Source organism: Bombina bombina, chromosome 8 (assembly GCF_027579735.1).
Source record: "Bombina bombina isolate aBomBom1 chromosome 8, aBomBom1.pri, whole genome shotgun sequence".
NCBI classification, from domain to species: domain Eukaryota; kingdom Metazoa; phylum Chordata; class Amphibia; order Anura; family Bombinatoridae; genus Bombina; species Bombina bombina.
The window spans coordinates 215,279,032-215,300,514 of NC_069506.1; the positions used below are offsets into that span (position 1 = coordinate 215,279,032).

Below are 21,483 nucleotides of genomic sequence, written 5' to 3' on the forward strand. Positions count from 1 at the left end.
GGGTTAATTAGGGAGTTTGTAGGGAGCTTGCAGGGTTAATTTTAGCTTTAGTGTAGAGATCAGCCTCCCACCTGACACCTGATCCCTCCCAAACAGCTCCCTTCCCTCCTCCACCCCACAATTGCCCCGCCATCTTAAGTACTGGCAGAAAGTCTGCCATTACTAAAATAAAAGTTTTTTTTTTTTAAATAATTTTTATAGCATATTTACATATGCTATTGTGTAGGATCCCCCCCAACCTCCCTGATCCCCCCCAAAACCGCTATCTAACCCTCCCCCTCTGCCTTATTGGGGGCCATCTTGGGTACTGGCAGCTGTCTGCCAGTACCCAGTTTGCAAAAAAAAAAGGTGTTTTTTTTAAAATTTTTGGCCGGTTTTTCTGTAGTGTATCTCCCCCCCCCCCCCACAGACCAACCCCCACCACCTAACTGATGTGTTTTTTTAAAAAATTATTTTTCTCTTGTTAAGTGTATCCAGTCCACGGATCATCCATTACTTGTGGGATATTCTCCTTCCCAACAGGAAGTTGCAAGAGGATCACCCACAGCAGAACTGCTACATAGATCCTCCCCTAACTATCATACCCAGTCATTCTCTTGCAAGCCTCAACAAAGATGGAGGTCGTAAGAGGAGTGTGGTGTTTTATACTTAGTTTATTCTTCAATCAAAAGTTTGTTATTTTTAAATGGTGCCGGAGTGTACTGTTTATCTCAGGCAGTATTTAGAAGAAGAATCTGCCTGCGTTTTCTATGATCTTAGCAGAAGTAACTAAGATCCATGGCTGTTCTCACATATTCTGAGGAGTGAGGTAACTTCAGAGAGGGAATGGCGTGCAGGTTTTCCTGCAATAAGGTATGTGCAGTTCATATTTTTCTAGGGATGGAATTTGCTAGAAAATGCTGCTAATACGGAACTAATGTAAGTAAAGCCTTAAATGCAGTGATAGCGACTGGTATCAGGCTTATTAATAGAGATACATACTCTTATAAAAATGTAATATAAAACGTTTGCTGGCATGTTTAATCGTTTTTATATGTATTTGGTGATAAAACTTATTGGGGCCTAGTCTTTTTCCACATGGCTGGCTTGAATTTTGCCTAGTAACAGTTTCCTTAGGCTTTCCACTGTTGTAATATGAGTGGGAGGGGCCTTTTTTAGTGCTTTTCTGTGCAGCTAAAAATACTGACAGAGACATTCAGTTTCCCTCTGCATGATCCAGGACATCTCTGGAGGGCTGTGGCAGTTGTGACTGTTTGAAAAAACGTTTTTGTCATTTATTATTCCGTTTTTGGTATTAAGGGGTTAATCATCCATTTGCAAGTGGGTGCAATGCTCTGCTAACTTGTTACATACACTGTAAAAATTTCGTTAGAGTAACTGCCTTTTTTCACTGTTATTTCAAATTTTGACAAAATTTGTGTTTCTTAAAGGTGCAGTAACGTTTTTTATTTTGCTTGTAAACTTGTTTAAAGTGTTTTCCAAGCTTGCTAGTCTCATTGCTAGTCTGTTTAAACATGTCTGACACAGAGGAAACTACTTGTTCATTATGTTTGAAAGCCATGGTGGAGCCCCATAGGAGAATGTGTACTAAATGTATTGATTTCACCTTAAACAGTAAAGATCAGTCTTTAACTATAAAAGAAATATCACCAGAAGATTCTGACGAGGGGCAAGTTATCGATATCAAGGCATCCTGCAATAACCGGAAAGCAGCTGGAAGTGATCAGGATTGCTTCCAGCTGCTTTCCAGACCGAGGACGTGCAGGGTACGTCCTTGGTCGTTAACTGACTTTTTTTGAGGACGTACCCTGCACGTCCTTGGTCGTTAAGGGGTTAATGTGACCTATAAACTGTACAACTCAATTGCAAAACAAACTAAAATCTTTTAGGTGGAGGGAAGTGTGCACACCCTTAAATTAATACTTTGTTGAAGCACCCTTTGATTTTATTACAGCACTCAGTCTTTTGGGGTATGAGTTTTTCAGCATGGCACATCTTGACTTGGCAAGATTTGCCCACTCTTCTTTGCAAAAACACTCCATATCTGTCAGATTGTGAGGGCATCTCTTGTGCACAGCCCACTTAACATCACCCCACAGATTTTCGATTGGATTCAGGTCTGTGCTCTGACTGGGCCATTCCAAAACTTTAATCTTCTTCTGGTGAAGCCATTCCTTTGTTGATTTGGATGTATGCTTTGGGGCATTGTCATGCTGAAAGATGAAGTTCCTCTTCATGTTCAGCTTTCTAGCAGAAGCCTGAAGGTTTTGTGCCAATATTGTCTGGTATTTGGAACTGTTCATAATTCACTCTACCATGACTAAGGCCCCAGTTCCAGCTGAAGAAAACCAGACCCAAAGCATTATGCGGCCACCAAAATGCTTCACTGTGGGTATGGTGTTCTTTTGGTTATATGCAGTGTTGTTTTTGCGCCGAAATATATCTTTTGGAATTATGGCCAAAAAGTTTAATCTTGGTTTCATCAAACCAGAACACCTTTTGCGACATGCTTTTGGGAGACTTCAGATGTGTTTTTGCAAAATTTAGCTGGGCTTGGATGTTTTTTTTGTAAGAAAAGGCTTCCGTCTTCCACTCTACCCCATAGCCCAGACAGTACTTGCCAGATATTCCTGCAGCTCCTTTAATGGTGCTGTAGGCCTCTTGGCAGCCTCCCAGACCAGTTTTCTTCTCGTCTTTTCATCAATTTTGGAGGGACGTCCAGTTCTTGGTAATGTCACTGTTTCTCCATATTCTATCCACTTGATGATGACTGTCTTCACTGTGTTCCATGGTATATCTAATGCCTTGGAAATTCTTTTGTACCGTTCTCCTGACTGATACCTTTTAACAATGAGATCCCTCTGATGCTTTGGAAGCTCTCTGCGAACCATGGCTTTTGCTGTAGGATGCGACTAACAAAACGCCAGGAAAGACCTACTAGAACAGCTGAACTTAATTTGGGGTTAATCAGAGGCATTTTACATGATGGCAAGTGTGTACTTACTCCTATTTAACATGATTTTGAATGTGATTGCTCAATTCTAAACACGGCTACATCCCCAGTTATAACCATATTATTTCAGTTTTTTATTTTTGAAATGATTTATCTTTGTCTCATTTTTTTTACATCACAGAAACATATGCACTATTAGATTATGTTCATATCAGAACAGTATAATTGTCTACTGATTGATGCAGTCCATAAGATTCACTAGGTACTGGAAATAGTCAGGAGAGGTTTTCTAAACTTAACCATATCTATGGAGCCAGGGATTGTCTTGTGTTATCCATTCCCTTATGACAATCTCTTGTTTTTCGTTGTACTCCTTGTGTTTTTGGAAATGTGGTCCCATATCTCTTTATTTCTTCCTTGTCTTGGCTTGGGCTCCCTGTACAAAGGACTTGACCAGTTTGCTTGTTTACCAGTATCTTGGTCCCTCAGGACATCACGGGTTGAATTGTGGACAGAGAACATAATCACATCATATTGGAAAACAGAAAATCTTTGGGGATTTAGCTAATAAATGCATGGAATCTAATTTGTAAATTGAACAGTATCTTGGAAAACAAAAGAAAACATTTTTTGGAGAGGAGTTTAGCGTGAAGGAAAAACACTGTAAAAAGGTTAAAACAACATAAACATTGTTAGATGGTGGAGTGAATTTAAAGGGCACCAATATGAAATGGAATACAGGCATATGGGAAGAATTAATGATGTAATGATTCAGCACATTCATGGGTAAATATAATGCTATTGTATGGTTAGTAGATTGTTTACAGCTCTGGCATTTTATATGGTACAATTTTCTACATGAAAAAATGTGTAATTTACTATGTGTGTTTTCCATTTGTACAGAGAAGTTATGCTCTAAAGATTTCTAGCTAAAACGTATTAAAGGGACAGTCAAGTCCAAAAAAAACTTTCATGTTTTAAATAGGGCATGCAATTTTAAACAACTTCCCAATTTACTTTTATCACCAATTTTGCCTTGTTCTCTTGGTATTCTTAGTTGAAAGCTAAAACTAGGAGGTTCATATGCTAATTTCTTAGACCTTGAAGACTGCCTCTAATCTGAATACATTTTGACCACTAGAGGGCATTAGTTCACACGTTTCATATAGATAACATTGAGCTCATGCACGTAAAGTGACCTAGGACTGAGTACTGATTGGCTAAACTGCATGTCTGTCAAAAGAACTGAAATAAGGGGGTAGTAAGCAGAAGCTTAGATACAAGATAATTACAGAGGTAAAATGTGTATTATTATAACTGTGTTGGTTATGCAAAACTGGGGAATGGGTAATAAAGGGATTATCTTTCTTTTTAAACAACAAATATTCTGGTGTTGACTGTCCCTTTAACTAGATAAGTAATATATTACTATGTTTATGTAGAGAGAGGTTTATTGTGCTCTATAGCAGATATTCTTAAAATGTTTACACCTTGGACCCCTTGTTACATTGTAAAACATTTTAGAGACTTCCTTTATTATAATATAGGCTAAAACAAACCCATTGACAGACTGGTATACAATGTTTTTTTTATTGATTAGTATAACACACAAGTTAGGTGATTATTAGCGAAAATAAGTCATTTCAACTTTCATAGCCATTGCTAGTCATTAACGGTTACTCACTATGTAGCTCCATGTATTTTCCGTGTAGGCTTCTCCCCCACGTGTGCAATGAGGACTCAAGCACTGTGTGTACTCTGCACGCAATGTTCCCTCTGATTTTTTTGGATAAGTGACTAAAATGTGTGCTCACACTTGAAAAGGTACAAAATCAGCTATGTGCCTTTTCTGACATTAAAGGGACAAGAAACCCCAAAACGTTAATTCATGATTTGGATAGAATATACAATTTTAAAAAAGTTTCAAATTTACTTTTATTATCAAATATGCTTCATTCTTTTGTTATCCTTTGCTGAAGGAACAGCACTGCACTACTGACAGCTAGCTGAACACATCTAGTTAGCCAATCACAAGAGACAAATGTATGCCGGAACCAATCGCTAGCTAGCTTCCACTTGTGTAGGATATATGTGTATTCTATTTTCAAATGTGCTTTGTACTGTTGGTATCTATTATTGAAAATAAAGTGAATTTAAAAGTGTCTTTAAAATGACATGTTCTATCTGATTCTTGCAAGTTTAATTTGGACTTTCCTCTCTTTAAGCTAAATAGATAAAAATGGAGCTCACTCATACACACTTACACACACACTCACACTACATGCACAAACTTACACACATACATACATACACACACACTACATGCTCACACACACACACACTTACTCACACAACATGCACACATACACACACACTTATGCACACATTTACACACATACACACACTTACTCACACTACATGCACACATACACACACACACACACACACTCACACAACATGCACACATCTACACACATACACACACTTACTCACACTACATGCACACATTTACACACATACATACACACACACACTTACTCACACAACATGCACACATTTACACACATACACACACTTACTCACACTACATGCACACATACATACACACACTTATGATACATGCACACACTTAGGGGTAGATTTATTAAGCTGCTTACGCAGCTTTTTGGGCTATGTGGTTCACAAAAGTGCACCTGTTGCCACATATTTAAGAAGCAGAAACTGCTTCTTTTTCCTCTCCACCAACTCAGAAGTGGCGAGATCAATCACCCGACACTCGCTCATTCGGGGTGATTGATAAATGGTTGCGCCGGATTAAGGACGGTGTTGCAAAAATACATCTTGTGCAGTGTTAAATTTCACTATGAGATGCAACATCGCAAGTGACCATTGCCTGGCAGACAGGTTCACTACTACTTGCGAACCTGTCTGCCTGCAGGGAGAGTAAATCTAGCCCTTACTTACACCAAGGCAGAACACTGTACGATGTGGGATCTCATCGCAGAATCTGTAGTGTGTCTGTAGAAAGACCGGACGTGAAAGTAAAAAAAAAAAAAATGCCTGCACTTTTAATTTTTACCTGCAGGTGTCAGTGTTCCGTTCCATCTCGGTTTAAATATTTACTACGTTCCTCTGTTTTCAATTTCTTCTCTCTTCCTGAACTCAAGTGTGGAGGGTAACAGATTGCAGAAAAGTTAAGTCAGGGCTTAAACAGACATTATGCACCCAAGTTTTCTGTGTGCTAAAGTTTTAATCTATAATGTTATACATGTAAGTGAATTGGTAAACTTATTGGAAGTGTGTGTATATATTTCTTCATATTGCTCTCCCAACCCAAGCTGCTTAGAGAGACGATCCTCAACCCTGACTTCCCACTCCCTTCTCTGTCTGCGCACCTTCATGCCTCAATTTAGATTATTTGCCTGCCACAATCGCTAGCTGGACCTGAAGCAACTCTACTTGTTTCACTGATGAAGACTATGCTTCACATTCCGGGGCTCCTTGCACAGACCTGCCCCTGCATCAGTGCACAGCATGGTGACTCACAAGATATTATATACCGGAGATCAGGTACTGTACAGCATAACAATTTCTGAACTGGTATCCCATTGCTGTGCACTGATGCAGGGGCAGGTCTGTGCAAGGTGCCAACGGAATGTGAAGCATAGTCTTCATCTAGTGAAACAAGTAGAGTTGCTTCAGGTCCGGCTAGCGATCCACAGTAAACTTGCGTGGGCAGGCAAATAATTCAAATTGAGGAAACACATCACAACTGAACGCTGCTACACTGTAGGGTGTCAAGGAGCCTACAATATATTCTTCATCTAATCTGAGTTTATGACATAGGCAGCTGCTGCGTAGAACACATATTGCCGGTGTCTTAAATTAAGATTTCTACCATAGGAATTTGATTACTGCGTCACTTCCGGTGACGTGTAGTCAGCTGCTGGAGGGTTGTGGCGCTTTCTGCGCATGTTTAAGGCACAATAGACAGCGCTCACTGGAGGCCCAACCTCCTACAAACAGCTGTTTAAGGCAGAATAGGTGACAACTTACTTTAGAACACCGATGTTCTAAAGTAAGTTGTCTACCGCGTAGGAATTGCTGCCTGATCGCTCTCTTCTCTCTATAACACAGATTTTATTTTGCAATAATTTTGAAATAGTTTTTTTACTTGCTGTATTTAGTTCCCTTTTCGCCGTTCTATACCTTTATAGCAATATCTCAAATTAGTCAACGCTGTACCGTGCTGTATTTTTGTGTTTTCTGAATGATCATTTCCTAAAGCCTCTAATATAATCCTCAGACGTTTTTACCTCGTTATGATATTACTGTTACTGTACAACACACCTATTTGCTCTCACGGAACAACCACCAATCACATGTGGACTGTAACGGGAGTTTCGTTTCCAGGAGTTGTTATAAGGACTTCAGTCTGAGCTAATTAGACATTGGTGGAAGCAAGAAGATAATTCATAACGAGGTAAAAACATCTGAGGATTATATTGGAGGCTTTAGGAAATGATCATTCAGAAAACACAAAAATACAGCACGGTACAGCGTTGACTAATTTGAGATATTGCTATAAAGGTATAGAACTGCGAAAAAGGAACTAAATACAGCAAGTAAAAACTATTTCAAAATTATTGCAAAATAAAATCTGTGTTATGGAGAGAAGGACAGAGCGATCAGGCGGGAATTCCTACGCGTTAGACAACTTACTTTAGAACACCGGTGTTCTAAAATAAGTTGTCACCTGTTCTGCCTTAAACAGCTGTTTGTAGGAGGTTGGGCCTCTAGCGCATGAGCAGTGAGCGCCACAAACCTCCAGCAGCTGATTAAAGTCACCGGAAGTGACGCGGTAGTCACATTCCTACGCGGTAGACAACTTACTTTAGAACACCGGTCTTCTTTATATGGAGCTGCTCCACACACAGTGTTCTGTCTGGCACCAATAGACTTCTGTTTAAATGGAATGGAGGATGGACTGGGGTTACATACATATGCAGTAAAATACTTGGTCTGATTCAAGTATACATGCTGTTTGAGTTAATAAAGGTGGTTGCACTGTTTGGACCTATATTTTTCTGTCCATTGCTGTCTTTTCTAATGACTATATGTTGCTGGAGTGCAATGTGGATTTGCATATGGCTTATGATTGGAGGGTGGGCGTGCTAGCCAAAAGCACAGCTCAGCCCTTTTCTTGGGGAGTGCCAGCATGTTTTTCAAAATTCCTATACATATCTCATTTAGTTAATTAGAGCATTTATTACTGGTATTATATATTGAGTACACTGGCCCTTTAAAAAAATGATTCTAGGACTCTAGGAACCAACCAATATACTATTTTTAATAAATGTGTGTTAATATGTATATGTGTGTGTGTGGGTGTTAATATGTGTGTATGTATATATGTGTATGTGTGTATATATATATATGGCGATATTGATATGCAGGGGGGGTATGCATGAAGAAACCAGGGTGATATTGATATGCAGGGGGGGGTATGTATGAAGAAACCAGGGTGATATTGATATGTGGGGGGGGGGGGTATGCATGAAGAGACCAGGGTGATATTGATATGCAGGGGGGGTATGTATGAAGAGACATGGGTGATATTGATATGCAGGGGGGGTATGTATGAAGAGACAAGGGCGATATTGATATGCAGGGGGGGTATGTATGAAGAGACAAGGGCGATATTGATATGCAGGGGGGGTATATATGAAGAGACAAGGGTGATATTGATATGCAGGGGGGGGGTGCAATGCATGAAGAGAGAGACCAGGGTGATTGATATGCAGGGGGGGGGTATGTATGAAGAGACAAGGGTGATATTGATATGCAGGGGGGGGTATGCATGAAGAGACCATGGTGATATTGATATGCAGGGGGGGGGGGTGCAATGCATGAAGAGAGAGACCAGGGTGATTGATATGCAGGGGGGGGGTTGCATGAAGAGACCATGGTGATATTGATATGCAGGGGGGGGGGGGTGCAATGCATGAAGAGAGAGACCAGGGTGATTGATATGCAGGGGGGGGATGCATGAAGAGACCATGGTGATATTGATATGCAGGGGGGGGGGTGCAATGCATGAAGAGAGAGACCAGGGTGATTGATATGCAGGGGGGGGATGCATGAAGAGACCATGGTGATATTGATATGCAGGGGGGGGGTATGCAATGCATGATGAAGAGACCAGGGTGAAGTTTTCAAGAACTGCTATGATCTCTGATTCTGATATATATGTATACCTAAAAAAAATTTCCTTTTAACTTTATTAGATCACACACCCGCTTTTACCATATCTAACTATTCTTAAAGAGAACATGAAACATAAAAAATACAGATTCTGAATCTGATATAAAACATATAATTTAAAGAATTTTCCAATAAATTTCTATTAGGCAAGGCTGCCAAGGCAGTAAGTACATATGTGTGCAGTGAGTCAACAAGCAATCATCAGCTCTGAGCCTACCTAGGTATCCTTTTCAACAATGGATACCAATAAAACCAAACAAATTAAATAATAGAAATAGATTGGAAAGTTGTTTAAAATAGAGTATGTTCAACTTCTACTAAATCATGAAAGAAAACTAAAACAAGGGTTTTATGTCCTATTGTCCATTAAAGTATTATCCACCACTTTTGGTACCATATCCATATTATATTGTGCTATTGGTGTGCCGTGTGTGTATCATCATCTACCTTACAAAATAAAATGCCGTTGTAAGTCGTGTAACATATATTTCATATATTTAAAAAGCAAATTGTATAAGGGCCCGGCCATAGAAGTGCAAAAGGAAAATATTCTAAAAAATTTTGGAACTTTTTTTTGTTTGCACTGTTGTGTTGTGTATTCCATCCATCATGTGTTAACCCCCCCCCCCGCAAATGCGTTGAGCATTCAGTTAAAGTCGTCAATGCACTGCTGTGGTGAGCCAATGACAAGAGACGGTGTGACAGTAGCCACCCATCAGTCACCTCTGCTAGTTCAGACAACTTCATTTCATGCCGATATGTACATATGAATCGATTTTCAAAAAAGGTTGTCAAAAGAACAAAGTTTATTTCATAATAAAAAATAATTTAAGTTTCTTAAAGGGATAGTAAAGTCAAAATTAAGCTGATTTCTATTTCAAAATGACCTGCAGAAAATTTTTGACTAAAAAAAAATCTCATCGCAGAAAGTGAAAAAAAGTTCTGCTTCTGGGCAGACATACACTCACTCATACATGCACACATTTAGTCATACATACATACACACACTCACTATATATATATATTAGGGCTGGGCAATATGACCAAAAAAATAAATTGCCAATTTTTTTGGAAAAAAAAATGTGATTGCGATTTAATTAAAAATGACTATAACACTAATTAAAAAAATTATTTAACACTACAGAATCTTAATGTACATGTTTATCAATGTCCAGTACACTATTTGAGCATAAAAATACAAAACAAAAAATAGTTACAATAAAATTTGCTGCCTGTGATGTGATTAAATAGTAGCCACTAGCCAGTTATTAGGTCTTATGACACACGAGTTCACACAACATTGTCATGTTTTATTGGACAGTCATTTATCTCAGATTCAATTATAGCTTTGCATTTTGCGTACCTTTCTGGGATTGCAACTACTGAGAAGTAATTGCGAGATGGCATTTGGTATCTCTTGTCGAGTGTATCATTCTTTTGAAGCCTTGTTTACTAACTGTATGCAGGCACCATGTCTTTGCATACATAATATGCAATAGCGTTGGTTATTTCTCTATGCCTTTTTGAGGTCTTCCCATATGGTGCTGTGTTTGCAAAAGCCTTTATGATTGGTTGCTGCTGCTCAACTTTAGATTCACAGCTTGTTTGTGTTGTCTTTTCTCTACCAGGTTTTTTTTTACATACATCGTTCAAAGATTTCCTTATGCCGCTGTTTAAGGTGCTGGAACAGGTTTGATGTGTTACTTTGTTTTGCTGCAACACTCGTTCCACAAGTTTTGCAGATGACTTGGTTCTGTTTCACATCCTCTTTTCTGAATCCAAAATATTCCCAAACAACTGATGTTGAATTTTTCTTTGGCACCAACAATTCTGTAGCAACATCAACATCATTTTCATTATCGTCGTCGTTATTGTTGGACGCGGACAGCTCTTCAGAACTCATCTTGAATTTTATGTACCACGCACACAATACCAGCTGACTGCAGGATGAAAGCCAGTTGCTGCCACACACTCAGAATTCTCTGCAAAAATGGCCGTTTTGCGGGCATTCTCGGGTCTGCCCACAGCCGCACCCTGGTCTGCCTCTCATCCTCCCTCTCCGTCTCCGCTTTCATTAAGATTAAAGAATGTGTTTTTTTTTTTCAGAAAATCGCGTACTCTCACGGTTTTTAAACCGCAGCGATTAATCACGGTTTAAAACCACACGTGCGGTTAATCGTGCAGCCCTAATATATATATATATATATATATATATATATATATATATATATAACAGTCCCAGGTGAACTCTGCACTCGCTTCGTTAAACAGCTGCCCGGGGTGCATCCAATACAAATACAAAGTCCCAAAAATAAAGAGCACTCACCAGGGCTTATATAAATGTAGCATTCAAAGTTTTTATTACATAAAGTGACTGACCCCAAAAGTAGGGCTAGGTCTAGGCAATCGGATCAAGTAGAGAGAGGTATTGAGAGAGGTATTGAGATAGCGCTACAAAGTGATCTATCATGTGAATCTTACAAACAGCAGTAATTATGAAATTAGACAATAATCCATGAGTAAGACAACATGTGTTTTTTTGGGAACTTATCCAACAGTCAGAGTTTAAGAATAATAAAAAAGAGGGTGTAGCTGGTACAAGAAATTACCTCTATCCTATGAGGTAAGTTGCCGCATCTGTGAGAGTAATGTCTCCTGTTTAGGTCTCAAGCTAGATACGTAGTAGAAGCTGATTAAATCTTCTCCTCTTGGAGTATGGTGTACTAATACAAGGTAGGAGCTCCTGTATGTCCCTCCGTGAGCCAGGTTATTATACAAAGGAAAAGACACTGAAAAAGAGCATAGCGTGATACTCTTTTAATAAAGAATAAATGACAATACAGAAAAATCCCTACTCACATTAAAAAAACTCAAATATGTGAAGTATGTTAAAAGCACATAGTACACATCACATGTTTGAGGTTTTTTAATGTGAGTAGGGATTTTTCTGTATTGTCATTTATTCTTTATTAAAACAGTATCACATTATGTTCTGTTTCTGTGTCTTTTGCTTTGTATAATAACCTGGCTCACGGAGGGACGTACAGGAGCTCCTACCTAGTATCAGTACACCATACTGCATAATTACTGCTGTTTGTGAGATTCACATGATAGATCACTTCTTACTCTCTACTTGAGAGATGTGTGTGTGTATATGTATATGTGTCATATATATATATATATATATATATATATATATATGTGTGTGTGTGTGTGTATGTCTGTGTGTGTCTGTGTGTGTGTGTGTATATATATATATATATATGTATGTGTGTATGTGTATATATATATACCTCACATTAAGCAAATTATGGAAAATATTGCTTACTTTATATACTTTATTATTTTTTTTTCTTTCATTCATACACACTCACCCACTCATACATAAATATATAATAAATAGCCTTCCACACAGGTGTAGTCACTGCCTGGGTCCTATCCTCTAGTCGATTTTGAGGGGCATGTTGGATGTTGGAGGGCACTTGTTATAAAGCAAATAGCTATGCACCTTTATTTCCAAATTAGTTTCACATTAATAAAATGTCGACGTTTCGACCCATATGTAGGCCTTCTTCAAGACAATTATCATCTGGCTGCAGGTCACTAAACAGCTCCGCACATACATACAATCACTCATACATACACACATAGTATCTCAGAAAAGTAAATACACCCCTCATATTTTTGAAAATATTTTATTATATCTTTTCCTGTGACAACACTGAAGAAATTACACTTTGCTACAATGTAAAGTAGTGAGTGTACAACCTGTATAAGAGTGTACATTTGCTGTCCCCTCAAAATAACTCCACACACAGCCATATATGTCTAAACCATTGGCAACAAAAGTGAGTACACCCCTAAGTGGAAATGTCCAAATTGGGCCCAATTAGCCAATTTCCCTCCCCGGCATCATGTGACTCATTAGTCTCAGGTGTGAATGGGGAACAGGTGTGTTAAATTTGGTGTTATCGCACTCACACTCTCTCATACTGGTCACTGGAAGTTCAACATGGTACCTCATGGCAAAGAACTCTGAGGATCTGAAAAAAAGAATTGTTGCTCTACATAAAGATGGCCTAGGCTATAAAAAGATTGCCAAGACCCTGAAACTGATCTGCGGCACGGTGGACAAGACTATACAGAGATTTCACAGAACAGGCCTCGCCATGGTCGACCAAAGAAGTTGAGTGCACTTGCTCAGCGTCACATCCAGAGGATCTCTTTGGGAAATAGACGTATGAGTGCTGCCAGCATTGCTGCAGATGTTAAAGGGGTGGGGGGTCAGCCTATCAGTGCTCAGACCATACGCCGCACACTGCATCAAATTGGTCTGCATGGCTGTCGTCCCAGAAGGAAACCTCTTCTAAAGATGATGCACAAGAAAGCCTTCAAACAGTTTGCTAAAGACAAGCAGACTAAGGAAATTGATTACTGGAACCATGTCCTGTGGTCCAATGAGACCAAGATAAACTTATTTGGTTCAGAAGGTGTCAAGCATGTGTGGCGACAACCAGGTGAGGAGTACAAAGACAAGTGTGTCTTGCCTACTGTCAAGCATGGGAGTGTCATGGTCTGGGCCTGCATGAGTGCTGCTGGCACTGGGGAGCTGCAGTTCATTGAGGGAAACATAAATGCCAACATGTACTGTGACATACTGAAGTGGAGACTGCCCCGCAGGGCAGTATTCCAACATGATAACGACCCCAAACACACCTCCAAGACGACCACTGCCTTGCTAAAGAAGCTGAGGGTAAGGTGATGGACTGGCCAATCATGTCTCCAGTCCTAAACCCTATTGAGCATCTGTTGGGCATCGTCAAAGGGAAGGTGGGGGAGCGCAAGGTCTCTAACATCCACCAGCTTGTGATGTCATCATGGAGGAGAGGAAGAGGACTCCAGTGGAAACCTGTGAAGCTCTGGTGAACTCCACGCAAAAGAGGGTTAAGGCAGTGCTGGAAAATAACGGTGGCCACACAAAATATTGACACTTTGGGCTCAATTTGGACATTTCCACTTAGGGGTGTACTCACTTTTGTTGCCAACGGTTTAGACATTAATGGCTGTGTGTTGAGTTATTTTGAGGGGACAGCAAATTCACACTGTTATACAAGCTGTACACTCACTACTTTGCATTGTAGAAAAGTGTCATTTCTTCAGTGTTGTCACATGAAAAGATATAATAAAATATTTACAAAAATGTGAGGGGTGTACTCACTTTTGTGAGATACTGTAAATTTACACAGACAAACATTTACACAAACAGAGCCATGGTATTCCCTGACATTAAAACATAATTGTAACTGGATTCTGCATTCATTTTCCTTTATGGAGAAGTTTGTGTGAAGACATTGAGCCAAACAAAATGTACATCGATGAACAGCAACATCCTAGGCCCTTTTTGCATAATTGCTTCACTACTGTTGTTTGGTTAGTAATTACAACTTAGCCTACCGTTGTACCAGGGACCCCTTCTGATCTCCAGTCTCACTGTGCACAGTATATTATCATATCTTGTGGGGTTCCCCAAGAAGCACAGCTGTACAGCACTCTAGATTACATGGATGCATGATGCTCTGAGTTTCTCCCACAGATGCAATGTTCTGTGCTTCTCTGACAGGCAGAGAGGTTGAATGCTTTGTGGTCCCATAGCTGTGTTTGATGCTCTGACAGCTGGCTCCCTTCCTGTGATTTTTCTGGGTTTGTTGTACAGAGGGCAGTGTGACCACAGAGCAAAGCTGGAAGGGGAGCTGAAAACTTAATTCCCAGTCATATGATCCCCTTGGTACCAGGCAGCACCAGAGTGATCTGTTTAGCCTAGATTTGGACAATAGAAATCCCTTGTTTCCTAATCCTCCTATCCCAATATCTGCACGGTTTACTTAAAGGGACAGTATATGCCACTTATCATTTAACTGCATGTAATAGACACTACTATAAAGAATAATATGCACAGATACTGATATAAAAATCCAATGTAAAACCTTTTAAAAACATACTTAAAAGTTCCCAATTTAAAGGGACATTATACACTAGATTTTTCTTTGTTTAAATGTTTTGTAGCTGATCCATTTATATAGCCTATACAGTTTTGTTTTTTTTAAATGGATAGTTTTGCTTATTTTTAAATAACATTGCTCTGATATTCAGACTCCTAACCAATCCCCCAAAGTTTTAGGAGAATACCGACGTATACCTACTCCAGCTTGCTTCTGTTTGTGTAAAGGGTCTTTTTCATATGCAAAGGAAGGGGGTCTTCTATTGCCCACTTGCAGTGGGTGTTCCAGTAACCTTTTAAACAGAGCTAAACTGGAAGCTTCTAAGTAAGTTTTTAAACGGTTTTATACTGAATTTTTATATCAGTATCTGTGCATATTATTCTTTATAGTACTGTCTATTACATGCAGTTATATTAAATTTGGTGTATACTGTCCCTTTAACACTGTTAATGAGATAAGCCAGGGACACCCACTGAAAAGGGCTGATAACAGAACCCCCCCCCCCCTCCCCTGTATATGAAAAGACCCATTATAAAAAACAGAAGCAGTCTGAAGTCAGTATACATCAGTATACCTCTAAAATTTTGGGGCTTGGTTATGAGTATGAAAATCAGCACAATGTTTTTTTAAAAATAAGCAAAACTATACATTTTTACAAAAACACACCCAGATAGGCTGTGCAAATGGATCATCTATAAAACATTTATGCAGAGAAAATTCTAGTGGATAATATCTCTTCAGAATAGGACAGAAATCCCTTTAAATGGCTGTAAAATATGTCTGATAAAATAATGTTTATGATGTAGTCTATGAGCTAATAGTGATATCACACAGCAGGTTAGTTTTGGAAACAGAAGTTACTTGCAAAAGTGACTGTAAAATTGTGAGTCTTATATATATATATTCTGTTTTTTTGTTTAACAATTTTCCAATTTACTTCTGTTATCAAGTTTGCTTAGTTCTCTTTGTATCCTTTAAGTAATCCTAGGTGAGCTCTGGAGTGTGTATGGTCCTTAGTCATCTGGCAGTAGTGTTTGCAACAATGCTTAAAGGGACACTGAACCCACATTTTTTCTTTCATGATTCAGATAGAGCATGCAATTTTAAGCAACTTTCTAATTTACTCCTATTATCAATTTTTCTTCGTTCTTTTTCTATCTTTATTTGAAAAAGAAGGAATCTAAGCTAAGGAGCCAGCAAATGTTTGGTACAGAACCATGGGCAGCACTTGTTTATTGGTGCTGTCCAATCAGCAAGGACAACCCAGTTTGTTCAACAAAAATAGGCCGGCATCTAAACTTACATTCTTGCTTTTCAAATAAACATACAAAGAGAATGAAGAAAATTTAATAATAGGAGTAAATTAGAAAGTTGCTTAAAATTGCATGCTTTATCTGAATCACAAAAGAAAAAATTTGGGTTCAGTGTCCCTTTAAATCAATGTTCTAAATAAAGTTGCAAACTCTTCTGCCATAGAGTGTCTGTATCTTTCCATGGCAGCCATGTTTGCAACTATGTATAGCATTTATATAAGCATTGTTGCAAACACTGCTTCCAGATGGTTAAATACACATGCATGCTCCTTAGCACACCAAGTGTTAAACTTTAACAAAGGATACCAAGAGAACTAAGCAACATTAATAACATAATTAATTTAGAAAGATGTTTAAAATGTTGTGCTGTATCCAACCTGTTTAAGTTTGACTTTACTGTCCCTATAAGATTAAATAGATTTCAGGGCAAGTGGCAGTATATGTAGTATTCCTGTTTTGTTAAAGGGGCAGTAAACTTACAAACTAATGTTATATAATTCTGCACATATAACATTAGCTTACCGGCATATGTATACATTAAAGTATTGCAGAATTTTTTTATGTAAAAGTTCATTTTACCAGAACGCCGCTCCTTGCTCTACTGAGCGGGTCTGGTTTTTACACAGCGAATCGCGACAAAACTCTCTAGTCACAGTGTGCCCAGTCGCGCCATTAAAATGAATGTAGCTCACTCCCGCTCTGGTCTAGTAGCGGGAGCGAGCTACATTTATTTTAATGGTGCGACCAGGCACACTGTGACTAGACAGTGTTGTCGCGATGCGCTGTGTAAAAACCAGACCCGCTCAGTAGTGCAAGGAGCGGAGTTCTGGTAAAATTAACATTTACATACAAATTTGTTTCCTTCTCTTGGTATTCTTTCCGGAAAAGCATACCTAGATAGGCTCAGGAGCAGCAATGCACAACTGAGAGCTAGCGATTAGTGACTTTACATATATGTCTCATGTAATTGACTTAACAGATTTGTTCAGCTAGCTCCCAGTAGTGCATTGCTTCTGCCTCAACTAAGGGTATAAAAAGAATTAAGTACATTTGATAATAGATGAAAATTTTAAATATCTTTAAAATGTATATACTCTATCTAAATCATCAAATAAAAGTGTTAGGCTCCATGTCCCTTTAATTCTAGAAGTAAAAATAATATAGGAGTGATAACATTGTCAGGTGTCTGCCAACAGAAAATAATTAGCAATGAGCTAACAGAATCCGGTAAGATACATACATTGCAGAAAGGGTGGTTACTGGATCGTAGAGGTGCACAGATTGTTTCACTGAGAGGGGAGGGTTTGGCAGAGCTATGACTATACCCCAGTGGGCTGGGTTTGGCTTAAGTTCCAACCCTTTATGTATATAGCTGTTTGTACAGGACATTGGTTGAATCATTGAAATCTGACAACCTCGTTTTCCCTGGAAGCTGTTGTGAAGAAGGAGGGGAGTTTGTAGTACAGGTACTGGAGAGAATGGGAGATGTTTACCACCCTTTTATTTATTCTTTTAAGTTATTTGTTTTTCTTCCTTAACTTCTCAGTTCACACACTATCCCTATACTTCCTTTTTTTTTTTAACCTTTCCTCTCATAAAGCAAACCTCTAGCACAGTAGAAAGTCCTGTGTTTGGGCATGTTTGTTAGATAAAGACTGTCCTCCAGATGTGCAAGGGGCTATTACACTGCTGCTGCCCTGCACAGTGCTGTGTGTGTTGTAGGGTCTCTGGTGGGTCTATATAAAAACACAGAAGTAGGCTTTCTGCTATAATCAAAGCAAATATGCCCTTGTTATATGCAACTTTATATTAAGCTTGCTATCTAGTATATCTGGAGGGGCAGCTGGACAGTGTAATCTATGCACCTGCACACATTTTATCCAATATTTATAAAGCTGCATCCACTCACCTTACAGCCTAGATAATATTTTATTAGTGCAATCTCTCAATATTGGGTGTAGAAAATAAAAATACATTATTTATTTATTTATATATATATATATATATATATATATATATATATATATATATATATATATATATATATATATATATATATATATATATATGTGACATGACTATATATACCTTTACAAATATTTCTTACAATTTCTGTGTAAATGTTACAAAAAAGGTAACACTGGTATCAATAGTTGCATCCTGCTAGTAAAGAGTAGGTTTATAAAATGAGAGAGACTGAGCACTTTGAAAATGTATTTTTTTGTGAGTTCACCTTTGACTGTCCCTCTCTGCTACTCACACACACAATCAGGTGATATAGTCCTGGGACGTGATATGATAGCTCCTCGCTAAAGCTAAACTTCTGCCAGTTGTAACAAGGATACACTTAGGTCTTTGTCAGCAGATCCTGTCTTACAATCTCATATTTTTTGATTTACATAACTAAACCATTCCACAGTAATTTAACTCTTTCACTGTTTGTAGCGCCTTGCAAAATGTATTATCAATCTGCATTATTATGTATAGTGTTCTGCATTTTATATCAGTCCTTATTATGTGCCAACTGCTGGGCATATTTTGTTACACTGTTCACGTTATATATTTGTATATTCTTTAGGTAAGAAAATATGTTTAGCTGTTAGCTGTGAAACAAATGATGTGTTTATGCTCATGTCTGGCCGGTTTTATTCAGAGTCTGTTATGTTAAACCCATTGCAGTGAGAGTGTTACTATATGAATGCTGCTTGCAGTTCTATGTATTTTGAGTGTGCCTGAGGCATGAAAAGTGTGTTTGTATAAGTGGCCTATTTGCTTCTGTTTTTATTTTGTGTGTGTGATCGACAGGTGTCAGCCTCATGCTGATGAGACGAAAAAAGTTAAGCTGTTTTTATTTCAGGGGCTTATCTGTTATTCTTTGTTTAAACTTTTTCTGCCAGAGGTTTCTATAACATGGTCCACTGGCATACAAGGGTTTAAATGTTTTATGCAACATGCATGGGTAAAGGCACAAAGGTGCTAAAGAAAATGTTCTTGGTTACAGAATTGTTTTAACTACACTGTTGATTGAATGTAATGATGTATTTAACCCCTGCTTAAAAATATAGTAAGTCAGCACTAGATCAGCATTGCACTTCTGGGAGCTAGCTGAGCACATCTGGCTATGCAATAATAAGAGGTATATCAGTGTTTTCCCCAACGCCTATTTGATGGGCACACCACCCGGCTGAATATACTGACCACCTGGCTGGGACATGAAACCCAAATTTTTTCTTTTGTGATTTAAATAACTTTCTAATTTGCTTCATTCTCTTGATATCCTTTGCTGGAAAGCATATCTAGATAGGCTCAGTAGCTGCTGATTAGTGGATGCACATAGATGCCTCGTGTGATTGGATCACTGGTGTGCATTGCTATTTCTTCTACAAAGGATATCTAAAGAATGAAGCAAATTAGATAATAGAAGTAAATTGGAATGTTGTTTAAAATTGTATTCTCTATCTGAATCATGAAAGAAAAATTTGGGGTTTAATGTCCCTTTAAGCCACAATTGTAGGGCCATGACAGAGCATGCAATTTTAAAAAAGTTTCCAATTTTACTTTTGTTATCAAATTTTGTTCCCATCATGGAGAGAGGGGGGAGAGAGCAAAAGAGAGGTGGAGCGAGAGAGAGCGCAAAAGAGAGGGGGAGAGAGCACAAAAGAGAGGGGGAGAGAGAGAGCAAGGGGTGGGACCGCTGTACTGCAAAAAGTTGTCAGTCTGCTTCAATGGGTATTTATATTCACTTCTAAGTACTTTGGCAGGGATGTTAAAAGCTAAATAAATACTAAATATGACGATATATTCAAAGCAAACATTAAGCTAAGGAAATAGTCAGATGTATTTTCAAAAAGTATATTGCTTGTTTTAATATTGTAGAAATAATCGTACAGTTTTAGTCTCCATAACGTATTGAGTGCCGTCATGCTGTCAGCTAGGTTTTCTTACGTTTCAAAGTCTGTTATCTTCTCTGCTGAGGCCAGTTAGAGACAGTTATGAACAAGCTACTAGAGTAGCACTCTCGCATTGTTTACGGTCCCTTTAATAAGAGCTTGCACAGTGTCTTCTCTTTATTTCTCTTCTCTTGTTTGCCACTTATGAGCATGTGATAGGGATGGAGGAGGATAAACTATATACAAGCACAATAACCACAGCTACAAAATAAAATCTTGCTTTATTCACAAATGACTAAACTCTGTGCTAATATAAGATGGTTTACCTTTGCCAAAGATAATTATGATTTGCATTACTTCATATCTGATTTTATTGTTTTGCCAGGTGTTTAGTTATATTGTTGTTTACTGAGTGTTCCAGTTTCTAATCTCTGTTTATTCTCTTAGGTGTTGTGGTAGTTCCCCCCGAACAGATGGACCCTCGTCCCCTGTTCCAGGCAGTGGATGCTCTCTGCGAAGATAACATATGTCACTTTGGGGAATCAGCATCTGATGTTGGCTCCCGTCTGGTGCAGGCATTCTCTCGCATCCAGGAACAGGCACAGGGTATAGAGCCAGCTTTACGGGCTCTAGCTGCAGTATGTCCTCTCTTTGATTTAGATCCTGACACTCCAGCTAATGGTTACCGTAGCCTGCTAAAAGTTGTGCTGTCCTGCACTCAGCACATCTTGCACAAGTGCCGCTATGTCACTGCCAGCAGACGCAGCCTGTTCTTCCGAGCTGCACACAATTGCTCAGAACTGGAAGCATATGGAGCTGCACTTACGCAACTTCGAGCTCTTCTCTGCTTTGCACAACGCCTTCTTACTGCAAACTGTCATGGGGACCTTTTCTTTCGGCAAGAGCATGGCCTGTCTGAGGAGTTTCTGCGAGAGTACAGCACTATGCACAAAGGATGTTTTTATGGCCGATGCATGGGTTTCCAGGTAAATGGCCACCATCTTATTCTCTGTGCATCTGCTTAACAATTGTTGGTTCCTTGTACAACGAACAGCTTGTATTAT

General features: G+C 38.8%; 1 protein-coding gene across 3 annotated transcripts in view; it reads left to right on the plus strand.

Moving 5' to 3' along the window:
- Positions 1 to 21,483, plus strand: part of LIPE (lipase E, hormone sensitive type) — a 96,321-nt gene that overhangs the window by 26,010 nt on the left and 48,828 nt on the right. For 2 of the 3 annotated variants that reach the window (XM_053690874.1, XM_053690875.1), the window contains exon 2: positions 20,867 to 21,405. In XM_053690874.1, coding sequence (XP_053546849.1) covers positions 20,867 to 21,405 — 539 coding nt within the window. Of the gene's footprint in view, positions 1 to 17,956; positions 17,996 to 20,866; positions 21,406 to 21,483 lie in introns of those variants that run through there. The other variant, XM_053690876.1, reaches the window with a different exon arrangement.